Source organism: Amphibalanus amphitrite, unplaced genomic scaffold (genome assembly GCF_019059575.1).
Source record: "Amphibalanus amphitrite isolate SeventyFive unplaced genomic scaffold, NRLGWU_Aamphi_draft 000003F_arrow, whole genome shotgun sequence".
NCBI classification, from domain to species: Eukaryota; Metazoa; Arthropoda; class Thecostraca; order Balanomorpha; family Balanidae; genus Amphibalanus; species Amphibalanus amphitrite.
Window position 1 is genome coordinate 799,416 of NW_024881500.1, and position 12,979 is coordinate 812,394.

Here is a 12,979-nt window from a genome sequence, read left to right on the forward strand (position 1 = left end):
CTGCCGATTGAATATGTATGTGGATCAGCTGGTTCGGTAGGTAGGAAGCAGGTGTTCCTTGAATTTACATCCGAAAGACGAAGGAGCTACCTTTATGGTACTGCGGTTCGTGGGACACTTGCCCTCCCAAATTGCCTAACATACACATTACACAGATTATCGAAACCTTTGGCATGGTATTGAGGACTGACCGTTCTTTGTACTTTGTTGCAGATCGGGCTGGTGTCATAAGCCAGTCGTCATGGGGAACATGATGGCACGGACGATGGACGAGAACTTCGAAAAGAACAAGAAGTTCATGTCCGAGATTCAAGTGATCCAGGTAAGACTGACAGCGTTCCCGGCTCTCACTTCCCATAAGTGGTAGCTTATGGGGAGACAACGCCACACAGTGACATCTCGTGATGGTTTTCTACGTTACCAATCGCCCAATAACTGGTGGAAAATTGGACGTTACTACCGGACCAGCTTGCGTGCTATCGTAAAATATCTAATCCAGCCGCCTTCCTATTGGGCCGTTATTCACTTGCGACGGCGCGCGTGCTGCGTGATGCGCTTGTCGTGTAGCGTCGGCACAGAGACAGCCGCCCGTTGGTAGATTGGTAAGCTGCCGTCCCAGGAGAGACGTGTTCGCTTAATTGAACCTGAGGCACGTGAGCGGCTCCCAACGCGTCCCCAGAGATCAGCAGCGTCTTACGAACGGGAGACGACAGGGCTAGGTTTAATTAGTTCACGACAGACACAATATGGTGACAGGTGGAGCGGAGAAGCGGCGGAACGTGACGTGGATGTCATTGTCAACTTCATAGTGTAAACGACGGCTCATCTAGGTTGTCTTATCTGGACCTGGCTGTAATCTGTAATTTCCGTTTATCGTCTAAATCGGTGCGTCAGCTTCGCTTGGTGCTCACTGTTGAGGTTCCCTCAGTGTTCTTTTTTTTTTAGTACGTAGGTAATGAAGTTTGAAGTTCATGCTCAACTTGTGCCCATCATTCATGACTATGGCACCGCTACGGTAGGACTCTGTTAAACTACGTGGAGCATTGATCTTACCCAGCATGACCTGCCTTCAGTCTGACCACCCTAATCCCCTCCACAGTTGGACCGTCAGATTCACATGCACGATCAGCTCCGGCTGCGACGACAGGCCATGGAGATTGCCGCCGCCCGCGAGATGTTCTTCTGGTGGGCGGCCTTCTATGGCACCGCCCTGGTCGGAGCCATCGGCGGGTGAGCGGGACTGGTGGGATCGGCGGGGGCGGTGGGACCGGGGACGATAGACAGCGGGGCGGTGATGGACGCTGATAGTCTCTGCTCTCGATGTCTGCCCTGTGGTGACAGAGAGGATTTACGGCGCATAGGCTGGGGACTAAGAGACTCAGGAGGGATCGATGCGGCTTTGGAGAATGTGTTATTAGAATGGATGGTAGGTATTGTATGCGTTGCACTCGTGGTCGTCGAGATTAAATGAGCGTTCATTTCCGTCGTATATTTGGCCCCGAATGTGTAGCCTCTGAACAGATGAGGAGGGCGGCAAGGACACATTTCTGCTCACGTATTTGAAAATTGTTGAAATGACTGCCATCTAATAGATCTTCGGTTGCCGCTCATTTTGCCTTCGCCATTTCCCGTTAGGCGGTGCTAGCTGTGCAAAGTAACGTAGCTACCTACAATTACGTATTTTTTAGCTTGTTACGTTTTGATCTATATTTTACTGGCCTGGCTATCCATCTATTGCATAATATAATAAGTGATGACTGTCTTGTTTCTATTCATTCCCTTTCCACGGCTTACCAAGCTGTCTGTTTCTATGCTTCATTAGCCTTCCTGCTCGATATTGATTTGTGTCCCTAACTGCGCCCCCCGTCCCATCTTTCTCCGCAGGGTGCGCCGTGCCAAGAAGCCCGGTCTTCTGATACCGTTCGTGCCTCTTACCTTCATCGTGGCGTACCAGGCCGATCTGGCGTACGGCACCAAACTCAGCCGTATCACAGGTGAGGTCATATTTGTGACGTAACAGTGACGTCATAGGTGAAAATAACCACGGCTCAGCCGCATCAAAGGTAAGCTCGTGATCTCGTCATATTGACGTACCAGGCTGACCTAGCGTGCGGCACCAAACTCAGCCGTATCACAAGTGAGCTAATTGTGAAATGTGACGTCATAGTGTCGTACCAGGCCGACCTAGTGTACGTCACGAAGTTGAGTCGAATCACAGGTGAGCTCGTGGTCACGTCATATTGAGTCGCATCAAACTGAGTCGCATCACACATGAGACCGTAATGACGTGAAAATAGCATACCAGGCTACTCTGGCCTATTTCGCCAAACTGAGCCACATTTCGGTTGAACACATAATAACCTAGCAGATAGAGCGATGGCTGAATATTTGTAGGTGTTGGCAGTGTTGCACGCCAAGTTGTTCCCATCCATTATCAAGTTCAGGCAGACGGCATTGAGTGCGCTTCCCCTGAGCGACATCCCGGCACAACTATTCCATTTACCGCTCAGATCTGTGAATGGAGCTCGGCGATGCCCCCCGTGGGATTGGCCAATTGTGGCCGAAGTTCTGGCAAGCGATGGTCCGTTGGATGGCGCCTATCCCTGAGAACGTCCATTCGTGGTAGAATCACTCCAAGTGCCGCCGACTGATTACGTGTGTGACCGGGACACGTGGCAGGCGGCTTCGTTCCGAGCTCCGCCGCTCAGCAACTGAGAGCCTCGCCTGCTGAGCCGGTCTCGATTGACTGAGACTCAGCGTCGCGGCGGTGTTGCGGGCCGAGACGCGACCCAGCGCCCATTGGGAGCCGCTCTGCCTCCCCGTTCTATTGGACAGCCAGTCCGGCGGCGGCGTGGTTTCGGTGAGACGACCGGTGTTCCGCCGCGGTGAGATTGGCCGCCGCTGTCTCACCTGTGGAATGGGTGTGGACTTGTGGAGGCGGCTTTGGGACACTGACTCTGACTCGGGTCTGGTTTATGTGCGCCACCCGCTCGCCGAGGGTGGCGTCGGCCACTTGTGCGCGCCGTACATCTCATGAGACGGCGTCTGGGCGCGCTGCGACAGCTGGACGGGACAGAGGATCAATGTGAGACTCCGCACCGGCAGACCGGGCGTCCCCGTCCCCCGGAGAGAGGTGTGATAATGCAAATACGCCAGCTGAAGAGCCTTCTCCGTCGCCGTCGAGAAGTGCAGTCCTCGGCTCTCCCTCTCTAAAGTCGAGGCGCTGGAGAGGAAAACGCTCTGAGTCCATCGCGTTATTGGTTCTGAATTCTGAAAGTTATCAGCGTGTTTTGAACGGCACGATCGCGTCTATTTTCGACTGCAGCCCAGGGATAGGCCGATGGTGTTTTTAATCTCCTAGCTTGTTTGCTAGATTTTGTGAGTGAAATTTGACACAAAAGAAGTTTGAGGTGAATGCGTTTAGTTCTAGTTGTTTTGGTCTGTATAGCATTGTTCGGAGGTTTCCTTGGATTAAAAATTGTTTTGCTCGTGGTTGAAATGGTCCTTGTTCAATTGTTTCTTTACTTCGTAATTGAACTCAATAGAAAGTTTTGTGATTCTTTAGTGAAACACTTCTCATTCGACAGTGGATTGCGATCCAAAGAGTGTGAGTTATTCATCCGCCTACCCATATGGAGTTTATTATTAGTCTGTTGGGACTTCCGGGATGCTTCCGGGCGCGTCAACTGTAAAGTGATTTATGCTTCTACCTCAGGTATCTAACTTTGGTAATTGCGCTGCTCAAAACATCATTACTGTGCTGGTCATCTACATAATGAAATAACTATTTACATGCTTAACTTCGTCTTGAAAGTACATTAGGCTCTTTCAAATGACAAGCGTTTCTGAATAAATTTGCATGTTTGCTGTAAACGTTCAGGAGAGTAGCGCGTGCATGCTTCTATTAGTTTCTTAAAAGGCAAGGCCTCGTCTAACATGTTAACTGGGGGGGGGGGGGGGCAAACCCCCGCAGTCATCGGCCTGCCCCCCCCCCCCCAGTCAGGGCAGAAAGTCACGACTGGGGGGCCGGCAGTAGCCAAAAGGCAAACAAATTTTTATTTTGAGGCGTCAGTGCACATAAAACAAATGCGTAAACGAAACGATGCAATGTGAATTGTGAGCACATTGATATAGGTACCCGATTACCTGGGGCTGTTATCAAGTGTTTATTTTGTTTACCTGAACTTTTTTTCGCTCAGCAATACGTTACATTTCGTCTTTTCAGGCGCCCAACTCCGTGTCCCGGATATTATTTTTCCATAAGTTCGTTCAGTCCGAACTCCGAACCTTTTGAATGGAAGGATTCACAAGGACAGAGCCCCCGCTAAGCAGAGCTTGTTGCGTTGGCCCTGCCGGCTGCCCTCTACCCTCCGATCGCGCAATTCCTGATCTATGGCAGAATTTAGAGTCCAAAGTTTAACGTGCGCACATAGCCGCGCACGGCCGGTCCCCTCACTGAATTCGACTGGCTACGGCCTGCGCCACCAACTGTAACCATACTCGCCAGGAGGCCCATAAAGATCGAGCGACTCGGTCGCGCTTCGAACCTGGACTGTTATAACCGGGACGCGTGCCCTCACCACGCGGAGTCCAACGCTCTACCGCCACAAATTTCTCCTTTAGGTATCAATCTGTTGTTTCTGTCCTCGGGGCGTCAATCTCTTGTTTTTGCCTATTGTCGTCCTCGCTATCCGGCATGCGGCGTCCAACTTCTGGCTGGACGGTCACCGGTGTGCGGCTAGAGTAGCTTCTAATCGTAATGAAGCAGGCTCCCGTTCTGGGTGGTCTTATGTACGTAGGCGCAGATGCCAGATTGGTGGTCTGTCTGTGGGGACGGGAACTCTGACAGCTGGATTATCTAAAGAAGTCGGCATGGAGTCCTGGAGGGCAAATGCCAACCACTTAGGGTCCCAACGGGCCTCAAAGCATTACTACACGGGGAAATTTTCATTTTTGTTAAGTTTATAGCCTCTGACGACCTCAAGGTTGTGTCGGAGATCCACGGCAATTACGGAGAATCCACCTGAGAAGCCATCAGTCTCCAAGTTGATACACAGGGCAGTACCCCCGCGACCTCTGCCGTGACCGGATCGCTCCGCCCCGCTGCGCTCCCGCTCGAGTCGGGTCGGGTCAGAGGCGGGCGGTGACCGGGGAGAGCGCGAGTGAGAGGAACTGGGTGGTGCGTAATAGCCATTGCCAGATAGCCAATGGCTTCTTAATTCGGTGTGAGCGCGACTGAGTGACCGAATTAAAGTGACTTGTGGCGAGGGACAGGGTTCAGTGTTGCGATGCCGGGATCAGACACGCAAGATGGCCGGAGACCGGGAGACGAGCTCGATCAGCGGTCCTTGAGCCGAGGCTCATCAGTGAGCGAGCTGGTGCGCGGTTTTGACGATGCTGCCGGAAAGCGTGACCGATCCGAATCAGGAGACTCTGTGGCACCGGCAGGAAAACGAGATCGCAAAGGTGAGCCCTCTCCGTCAAACAAAAAATCGCTCAAAGAACAATATGACGCCGCGATGGAAGACCTCGAGAGTCGCATGCGTGTCTTTCTGTCGACCGAGCTGAACACCTTGCGAGATATCGTACAGACACAGTTAGACACACTCAGTGACAGAGTGGGAGATCTCGAACGTCATATAGAGGAAAAGGACGGAATAATCGAAGATTTAACACAGCAGCTAACTGAAACGAAAGAAGAACTGCGTGGAGTGCAGGCAAGGATTGAGGAATCTGAGATTATATCGCGACTCCCATGTCTGATATTATCTGGTGCAGCCATGGCGCCCCATCAGGCGGCCCAACGGTTGGCGCGCGGCCCTGCTGACGCCGCCCTGACCGACCGATCCGCCGATGGCCCGGGGGCACGGCCCGAGGAGGCGGGAAGAGCGAGTGCGGCGGGGATGGCGAGAGGAGAGAGAGGCGGACGGCGTGTCGGTACGGCGACCGATGAGCCCGAGGACGTACCGGCACTGGTGGTGGCGACACTGAATCGATGTCTGGGAGGTCTGAACATGCGCGAATCGGATGTGGATCGGGCCCACAGGCTGCCAGGCCCCAACAATCGTGTCATCGTGAGGTTTGTCAGATCTGGTCTGGGTAGCATAAGAGACCAAGTGATGTGGCGTCGTCTCGAACTTCACGGCAAAGATCTCTATGTGAATGAAAGTCTCACTCCGCTGCGCAGCAAAATATACCGCAGCCTGCTCGGAGCGAAAAAGGAAAAGAAGCTGCATACGGTTTACACACGTGGAGGTCATGTATACTTCAAGCCGGAGAAGTTCGCAGCGGGCGTGCGAGTCGAGACGATCGACAGAGTACGTGAACTTGGCTTCTCTGTGGTAGAAGATGGAGGGCGACGGGAAAATGGCGGGGGCGGCCGCCGCCCTGGCGACAGGCGCGGGCCTGCCCCTGGCCGGTAGAGTGCGATCGCTGGATCGGCCGCTGGAGCCACTGAGCGGTGTGCTGGTGAAATGTTGTGACTCTGACCTTGCTTGCGTGATCCTTGCCAATCGGCTGGCGATGCGTTGTGCTGGCTCCGATGACCCGCGGCGCCCCGCTGAGCCGGCGCGGTCATCGGCTTTGCTCCTGCTGTCCGCGTGAGGGCCGCCTGCCCGGCTCCGTCGGCCCTGCCGCGCCGTGGCGTGTCGACTCAGACGGCCTGTCGATGAGGCTCCGGTGGCTCCGGGTGGACCGGCGAGGCTGACTCGATCATCGGCTTCGACGCTGTTATCTGCAGTACCGCCTGCCCGACTCAGTCGGCCCCGGCTGCGTCGTGTCGGCCCCTGTGGCTCCGGACGGCCTGTCGATGAGGCTCCGGTGGCTCCGGGTGGACCGGCGAGGCTGGCTCGATCATCGCCTTCGACGCTGCTGTCTACAGTACCGCCTGCCTGACTCTGTCGGCCCCGGCTGCGTCGTGTCGGCCCCTGTGGCTCCGGACGGCCTGTCCATGACGGCTCCGGTGGCTCCGGACAGGCCGGCGAGACTGGCTCGATCATCGACTTCGACGCTGTTGTCTGCGGTACCGCCTGCCCGACTCAGTCGGCCCCTGGCTGCGTCGTGTCGGCTCCCGTGGCTCCGGACGGCTCCGGTGGCTCCGGTGACTCCGGGTGGACCGGCCGGGCTGGATCAATGATCGCCTACGGCGCTGTTGTCTGCAAGTACAGCTAGCATCGACTGCGTCAAAGCGGCTCCTGTGGCTCCGGACGCCTGGCTGGTCTGGCTGCGTTATCGACGGTGTCTTACTGGCGCTGTCATCGCTAATAAAATGTCAGCTGGCGGGTGTTATATACCTAGGTGCCTATACAGAATTGATTCGCGATTATGTGTGAAGAGAATGTGAATTAGAAATGTCATTGATGAAACCCGGGTCACACTGGGCAGTTTTCGCTTTTTTTTATTTTTGCTCTGCAGTCTCTTATGTTCCTATAGCGTGACTGGACGTCCCGAATTGAAACATAGCGTGGATTATTAGAGTGACAGCCGAATAAGAGGAGTCATGGGTGCAATAATTGTTTAAGCAACCTGTATGTGAGTGAAATAAATACATTTATGAAAAAAAAAAAAGTTGATACACAGGCATTACACTGGTCTGAGGGGCCCTAGTGGGAAAAATACGGTCTCCACTCAGATTGACCCTTAAAGCCTGGTATGGATCATATAAAACCAGTGTGGGCTACCATAGAGGCCGACGTGGATCCAGAAGCTGGCATTAGCCCTCAGAGCTCGGCATCGAGCGCTCAGAAGTCGGTGGGGCCCATCAGAAACCGATGTGGTTCGCAAAAAAAAAATATATATATATATATGCGTGTGGGCCCTCGACATAAGGCTCGGCATGCAAATTCCTTAGACAAGGCACTGCCACTCAAACACACGCTCAACACCGAGAAGTGTGATTATTACTGTCTGATGGGGCAATGTGAGGAGGCTATAAACTAATATACAAGGATGGGTCGGATGGCCTACTATTTTTTTTTTTTTATATTCCTGATGTCAGGGTTGTAATGAAAAATAAGTGGTCTAAATCCGGTGAGAAAACAGGATTTGGGGGTACCCTAGGTTTGGCTCCTTTAGTCTCTGCCCCCCCCCCCCCCCCCAGTGAAAATTCCTTAGACGAGGCCCTGTAAGGACCTACCTATGCTTTGGAAAACGCCTCGTTACATTTCAACAAAATGGCGTACATATTTTATGTGAAGAAACGTCGTCTTCTTTATCGTGATATCTGTCTTGAACTATCTGCTTTGGTAAATCAACAATGATTTGTTTCAGCCAAGATTGTGTCGCCTTTGCGGTGTGATGTCGTTACATCGATGAGATGTTGGATGCCAATGCGCCAAAAGCTGTATTTGGGGCCCTTCTGAACGTACTGGGCTTATGGCCTTCCAAACTTCTTAAAGACTGTTGTTTCGACCAGCATTAAAAGTAGAGACGCGCTTCGTGCAGTTGCATTTATCGAGGAGCACGTGGTAAAATCATTAACACTTACGACAAATTGTCATTATATTTCGACAATACATCAGATACAGCATACTACGTATGCCGGCCTTCCCTCCCTCTCACCCCATGGATAAGAGATACAACCTTTCTGAACTCCCTCAGTATTTCATCTAGGAGGCCATCTTCTTGCAGATGAACAGCTTGGTGTACTTGCAGTGGTTGTCGTCCCACTGTCCCGAGCCGTCCTCCAGCACGCTGACGCAGTCCTGGTCAAGCAGATCGTTGGGCTGGCCGGGGGCCCAGTGGACGTACTGGTAGGGCGTGCCGTCGGTCCACACGTAGTGGCCGTCATCCTCGAGGTCGTTGAGCCCGATCCAGGCGTCAGAGGCGCGCAAGTAGTTGGTGATGACGTCCTGCTCGGCCGGGCTGGAGACGGACATCAGGTGGCCGCCCAGCGTCTGGCACGTGGTCTCGCTGTTGCGCCACGTGTCCGTGTAGGTGGAGAGGTAGTAGCAGTTGTAGCCGACCTGCGTCCAGTCGGGCGGACAGGTGACGGCAGAGGCGGCGGCGGCCAGCGCCGACAGCAGGAGCGCGGAGCGAATCATGGTGAGGTGTCGGCGGCGAACGGAGGCTCCGGGAGGGAGCGGAGGTGCAGCGCGGGCTCCGATGGGAACAGAGGGGCGGCGTCAGGTCGGTGGCCCGTCTTATATCGGCCCAGCGGTGGGAGAACTGCAGCTGTCGGTCACGTGAACTGTTTCCGCGTCCGCTATCAGCAACGTGCCAGCCGAGATTCTACATAAGTATCTCGGATGATGTCAGTCAGTGGTGACTGGTGATTTTTATTTTTTATTCAATTTTTATTTAATTTATTGTTTGCTAAGGTGCAATCATTCCCAAGGAGGCAATGGGTTTTTGACAGTTTCATAAACATTGGTTGGTTACATGTTCAGCGTAAACATACAATAATCAGATTTGTCTGAGAACATGGACATGCAATAACATTGTAGTTTGTACCCAGGGATTTTACCCACAACGTATTCAGGACAACCATAAAAAGGATAATACCATTCGATCTATGCATACCGACCTAATCAAAAATCATTTCGGTTTAATCCAGGGATGCGGATTGCGGAGCCGTGACAATTTCAGACGGCTCCGGCTCCGGCTCCGGAGAAAAAAAAAATCGGTCCCAGCTCCGGCTCCGGTTCCGGGTGAAATGTCATGGCGGCACCGGCTCCGGCTCCGGCTCCGAGTAAAATGGTCCGGCTCCGGCTTCGGCTCCGACTCAGTACATCCCCTATGCGCAGGGATGCGGAGCCGTGGAAATTTCAGACAGCTCTGGCTCCGGGTCCGGCTCCGAGTGAACTGTCATGGCGGCTCCGGCTCCGGCTCCGGGCAAAATGTGCCGGCTCCGGCGGCTCCGGCTCCAGCTCCGGCTCCGGCTCCGCACCCCTGGTTTAATCAATCCATTGCATTGCTTTGAAAATCAGCAAGGGCGAGGACAAATGACAATTCACAAGGGTAGCTAGCTGGCCGAAATAAGTTGCTGTAACGACTTTATGATTACGGCATCGAACCCAGAACAGTTTCAGTTTTCTAAAGTAGCTCCTTCATTGCTGCATTTTGTTTTTATTTTACAACAAAACACTTGTGTGATCATTAACGATAATGCGCCCACAAAATAGCAAGACGGATGTTCGGGATTAGCTTCTATCGACCGTGATCGCCAAATGAAGTTGCAGAGGTAATGTGTTCCTGCTTTATGCTTTTCCTGCAAGTGTTCATCATATCATAAGATAAATAGAAACTCCACCTAGGTACCATTGTTTATTTTTACCTTAGTCCAAACTAAGTTACGAAGCAAAACATGCGTTATCCCCAGTGACTATGACATAGTCTATGTAAGTTGTTTTCATATCGAAGACCTTCATAATTTCACTGCCTTCTCTCCCCATCCCCACATGTATTACACTGAGAGTTTGGGGAAGTGTTTGAACGTGAATCCTCAGTAGGACCTGAAGTATTAGAACCTCGTGAAGGTCCGCTTCCATCCTCCTGGGGCTCCTTCGATCATTCAGCCCAAGCGCTCAATTCAAACGCAAAGTAGTTGTGTAGGGGAGTTGCATGTATTGATGCACAAAGCTTTTACATTTTTTTAGACTCGTAATGCACCTTACTTGTGGGATTCTTTTCGAATAGAGCTGCGTCTAGCATACTGACCTCCTGGTCCGTTTCTGTTCCTTCCCCTTTCCCGACATACACCGCAGCATGCCCTAACTGATTCCAACAGCACTCCCCGGCTGCTCTAGAAGGCGTCTTTCTCGCAAATAAACAGCTTGGTATAGACACAGTGGTTGTCGTCCCACTTTCCGGAGCCGTCCTCGAGCACGCTGACGCAGTCCTGGTCGAACAGATCGTTGGGCTGACCATCAGCCCAGTTGACATATTGCACAGGAGTGCCATCCGTCCACTGGAAGCGACCGTCGTCCACCAGATCGTTGAGTCCGATCCAGGCATCGGCGGCGTGGAGATACGTGGTGACGACGTCCTGTTCTGAAGGACTGGCGATGGACATCAGGTGGCCTCCGAGTGTCTCACAGGTGGTCTGGCCGTTCCTCCACGTGGAGGTGTAGGTGGAGAGGTAGTAGCAGCTGCTGTTGAACTGCACCCAGTCTGAGGGGCAGAGGGCGGACGTGGCGGCTACAAGCGCCAGCAGAAGTGCCGAGCGGACCATGGTGATGTGGGAGCAGATGTGGGCGGCGGAGAGTGCAGAGGCGAGTGAGTTACAGCGGCGGCGTCTGAGTGAGCCACACAGCTCCCGCCACCGGCAGTCGCCCCATCTTATACCCTGGCCCGGTGAGAGAAGCACATCTGACCGCCGCGGTATCCGGTGCCTTGCACTGTATCAGCGGAAAGGTGACGACATGCCTGCTCTGTGAGCGGCGCAGGTGAAGCAACTGCCGCCTTAGGTGCAGTTCGGGCGGGGTAGGGGCGTGGTGTGGGATAAAGGAACTTTCCCGACACTATATCCGCATGACTTTGGTGTTTCGGTTTTGTATAATTTAGCATTTCAGGCTGTCCAATAAATGGTTCACTGGGACAAGAGTTAAGCGTCTCGGCCGTAAAAAGGTCATCCTCCTTGAATGATTTTAATACACATTTCTAGAAAAATATGCATCCGACTACGTTATTTGAAAAGAGAAATGATACTCTGAAATTGAATTCCCTTAGATGCTCATATGCCAACGTTTCATTCTTCGATGGATATGGCAGATGATTTAATTTATGTATACTATCGGGGGTGTTCCGGATATTACAGGGACGTCTCAAAAACGTCCCCTAAGACTGGTTCGATTGAACAACAGCTGCTGGAAAAGAACATGGGCTGATTAAGCGCGTATACAGCGAGATATATGTAGATACGGGCTGACAACCCAAAAGCTGGTATTTTTTTCAAATCTAAAGGTTGAAGACTTTTGAGACACGATAGCTGTTCTTAACGCTCGAGTTATGCTGTTTGCATGCCACTTCTGTCTGGGCAGGGTGATGTTCCACAGTAGAGATGTCCATCGGATACCAAGTTTTTGGTATACCGATACCAAACCGATACCAACTTGGTATTTGGTATTTCAATCGTAATGTGTTTGGTATTTTGTTGCTATCATAAGCCCTCACTAATGTATAAGAGACTAAGAAATCGGTAAGAAGTTGGTATTTCCCTCATTTTCCCAAATTGGTTTGGTTTCGGTATTTTCCCGTGGTTTTGGTTGGTTTTTGGTTTGGTATCGGTATTCCGATTTTCCGTAATTGACATCACTATTCCACAGTACACGGGGTACGAACTGTTGTTTTATTTCTCATTGCTGGCAAAGCTTCGTATTGATGCCGTTAGCAATACCCGCTACACCTTACATCAGTCAGGCCGCCGTCGCCGTTTGCCCTTTCCCTGATATGATGACCATGGAATTGCCTGCTCCATTTCGCCTTCATTCTGTACCTCCCATAACCGTCACATGAATTTGGAAAACTCGCCAAACCCGGACAGGATACATCTGCTCAATTGCCCGTTGCTGCGCCCGGAACAACCGATGCTTCATGGCTGTGAGCGACTGCTGCTGTGTGATGGATGGCCTCCACCTGACTGAGTGTTCTTAGCCTTGCCTGCCACCCGCGCATTAGGCTCACTCGAGCTGTTTAGTTTGGTCGATAGCAATTTATCCATTGGTCTCTGTTTTCTCTACGGCATTGTGAGGTGTGCACTCTGAGCAAATACGAGGAGAGTGATGTTTGCCAGGTAATCTGGCGTAATGCGCCGACCTATGTTGAATATCGCACCTGTTCAGAAATGTCCGTCATCAGGAAGTTAGGAACTGTATTTTTCTTATCAAAGAAGTGGTGTGTTTCCGTCGAATGTAGCTTGAACCTTGTTCTCACCTCTTAGCTCACTGCTTGCTATGCCGGTAGCGGTAATCCTATCATTTTAGAACGACGGAACCCTTAGATACCTAACATTGTGTGATCTCGCCACTGCACGCCTCCATTC

General features: G+C 52.2%; 3 protein-coding genes across 10 annotated transcripts in view; 1 reads left to right on the top strand and 2 right to left on the bottom strand.

Annotated features, from left to right (window-relative positions):
- Positions 1–12,979, top strand: part of LOC122363525 (plasminogen receptor (KT)-like) — a 46,907-nt gene that overhangs the window by 28,433 nt on the left and 5,495 nt on the right. For all 8 annotated transcript variants that reach the window (XM_043333390.1, XM_043333573.1, XM_043333060.1 and 5 more), the window contains exons 2-4: positions 214–322; positions 1,100–1,230; positions 1,885–1,994. In XM_043333390.1, coding sequence (XP_043189325.1) covers positions 242–322; positions 1,100–1,230; positions 1,885–1,994 — 322 coding nt within the window. In that variant the 5' untranslated portion in view covers positions 214–241. The remainder of the gene's footprint in view (positions 1–213; positions 323–1,099; positions 1,231–1,884; positions 1,995–12,979) is intronic.
- Positions 8,429–9,112, bottom strand: LOC122363916 (lectin BRA-3-like). Its single transcript, XM_043333779.1, has one exon. It carries the CDS (start codon positions 9,039–9,041, stop codon positions 8,607–8,609), a length of 435 nt encoding a protein of 144 aa, XP_043189714.1. The 5' UTR covers positions 9,042–9,112; the 3' UTR covers positions 8,429–8,606.
- Positions 10,541–11,272, bottom strand: LOC122363973 (low affinity immunoglobulin epsilon Fc receptor-like). Its single transcript, XM_043333912.1, has one exon. The coding sequence runs from the start codon at positions 11,168–11,170 to the stop codon at positions 10,742–10,744; it is 429 nt and encodes a 142-aa protein (XP_043189847.1). The 5' UTR covers positions 11,171–11,272; the 3' UTR covers positions 10,541–10,741.